This window comes from Ostrinia furnacalis, unplaced genomic scaffold (assembly GCF_004193835.3).
Source record: "Ostrinia furnacalis isolate ACB-3 unplaced genomic scaffold, ASM419383v2 OfSCF0353, whole genome shotgun sequence".
NCBI classification, from domain to species: Eukaryota; Metazoa; Arthropoda; class Insecta; order Lepidoptera; family Crambidae; genus Ostrinia; species Ostrinia furnacalis.
In genome coordinates, this window is record NW_021130592.1 from 113,848 (window position 1) to 115,561 (window position 1,714).

General features: G+C 44.7%; 1 protein-coding gene across 3 annotated transcripts; it reads right to left on the minus strand.

Annotated features, from left to right (window-relative positions):
* Positions 1-444: 444 nt before the first annotated feature.
* Positions 445-1,714, minus strand: Osi19 (DUF1676 domain-containing protein Osi19). 3 transcript variants are annotated; one of them, XM_028316077.1, is made up of 3 exons: positions 1,459-1,714; positions 966-1,376; positions 445-737 (listed from the first exon to the last, which is right to left on the minus strand). In XM_028316077.1, the coding sequence occupies exons 1-3, from the start codon at positions 1,672-1,674 to the stop codon at positions 621-623; spliced, it is 744 nt and encodes a 247-aa protein (XP_028171878.1). In that variant the 5' UTR covers positions 1,675-1,714; the 3' UTR covers positions 445-620. The 3 variants fall into 3 exon arrangements, with proteins under 3 accessions (XP_028171878.1, XP_028171870.1, XP_028171861.1); XM_028316069.1 differs by having other exon boundaries at positions 445-764; XM_028316060.1 differs by having other exon boundaries at positions 445-773.

Genomic DNA, 1,714 nt, shown 5'->3' on the forward strand with positions numbered 1-1,714 from the left:
GAGAACGTTTCAGAAAATAAAACTAAATCAATAATAATGTTTTATTCGATTATACAGTCATTGGTTACAATTGAAAAGATAATGAAATGTTGATGATGATTGTAATATTTGCAGTTGTATCAAAGCTTATTTTTATGTGTGGTTGAATATAAAATCAAGTTTTCATACATTTCATATCTTAACTTTTTTACTTGGTACAATATCGGTGAAAGCTTCTTTTACACACCTATTTACTTTAGGTATCTAATTTAATTCAATTCAATTAACTTCATTAACTGCAAATTGATTTTTTATGAAATCGTTTGAATAAAACAAAATATTGCTTGTTTCGCCAATTTTATTGTTGTCTGAATGTGTCGTATTTACTTATGGGGGTTCAATAAAAGAGTCAGTTAAACTCAATGATTTATTAGAAACATAAATAAATAACATTCATACATCACAATCACACTCACTCGCGCATTTCAAATAAATAAGTTTCAATTACATAGTATTTACACTGTCGCGGTTTCCGAGTGAAACCTATTTGGTTTTGGTATCCGATCTCGTGGCTGTCAGATTGAGTTTTGTATTTGGAACGGCAGCCATTTTGAGCGGGTCGGGGGGTCGATGGTCGTGGTTCAGTAGTTGGCGTTGTAGGCATTGTAGGCGAGTTCCTGGGCTTCCTCCTGGGGCTCGGCGTCCCTCCGGCGGCGGGTGGCGGCGTAGGCGGCGTCCCACGGGCCGTGCGCAGAGATCTGAGGGTGGGAGTTGTCGGCCGCAATCTGGGTAAACTACAATGTTAGGCTATGGGTAGTTAAGTTGCGAAACGGTTAGTCAATTAAATCGAAAGTAAAGTTACTGTGCTCCGAGAACTTTGTGCTAAAGTCGAGTGTAGGGTGCGTGTTTTGTGGATCGAGGATCATTTGTGCTGTTTGTGCTGAAGGGGTTTCACATGTAAAGTAGGTGAAATGTAATCAACTGACCTTTTTGCAGAGCTGGAAGATGGCCAAGGCGACGGAGACGACGAAAGAGAAGAAGGACAGCTGCAGCGCGTTCCAGGCCTTCAGACCGAGGACACCGAGGGCCAGAGGGATGAGGGTCATGGCCTTGAGGAGGACGAACACCAGGATGGGGACAATGATCTTCTTGAGCTTGGCCTTGCGGGCCTCGCCGACGGACCTCGCGCCTTCCTTGTTGAACTTGATGTTGAGGCTCAGCTCATCGCTGTCGAGGTTTCTGGGGCTGACGGTGACTTTGGTGTCGGCGATGGGCAGTTGGAAGGTCACGTCGTGGGACTGGATGTAGTTCTCGATGGTGTCCATGAAGTCGCCAGACGAACGGCCGGTGACATCGTTGCCAGCACCATTCTTTGTCACTTCAACGGCTTCTGAGATCTGTGAAAGCGAAATGAAAACATTAGTTGAAGTTAGAATTATTTTAAGATATTGAAAAGTATGAATTGATTTCGTCGTTTACCTGGAATGTGTCCTTTTTGAAAATGGTGTCCAAGAGAGACATGACCTTATATTTGATGCACGCAGTTGGGTCAGATCCCTCGACACAGCCAGATCTCATCTCCTCGACCATGCCGTCCATGGGAGTGCCCTTCCAGAAGGCCTGCTTCGAGGGCTGCGCCACCGCACTTCCGAAAAGGGCCAAAGCCACCAAACACACCACTTTGCTGGACACCATTTTGTTTCCCTGTCCTGGTGTTCACTACACGAAGGCTAGA

Excerpts from the sequence above, each read along its gene's own strand:
- Osi19 (XM_028316060.1), bottom strand. The coding sequence starts at position 1,674 with ATGGTGTCCAGCAAAGTGGTGTGTTTGGTGGCTTTGGCCCTTTTCGGA. Across the intron at positions 1,377-1,458 it reads TCAAAAAGGACACATTCCAG|ATCTCAGAAGCCGTTGAAGT; the intron begins GTAAACGACGAA and ends TCGCTTTCACAG. Across the intron at positions 774-965 it reads TCTTCCAGCTCTGCAAAAAG|TTTACCCAGATTGCGGCCGA; the intron begins GTCAGTTGATTA and ends CTAACATTGTAG.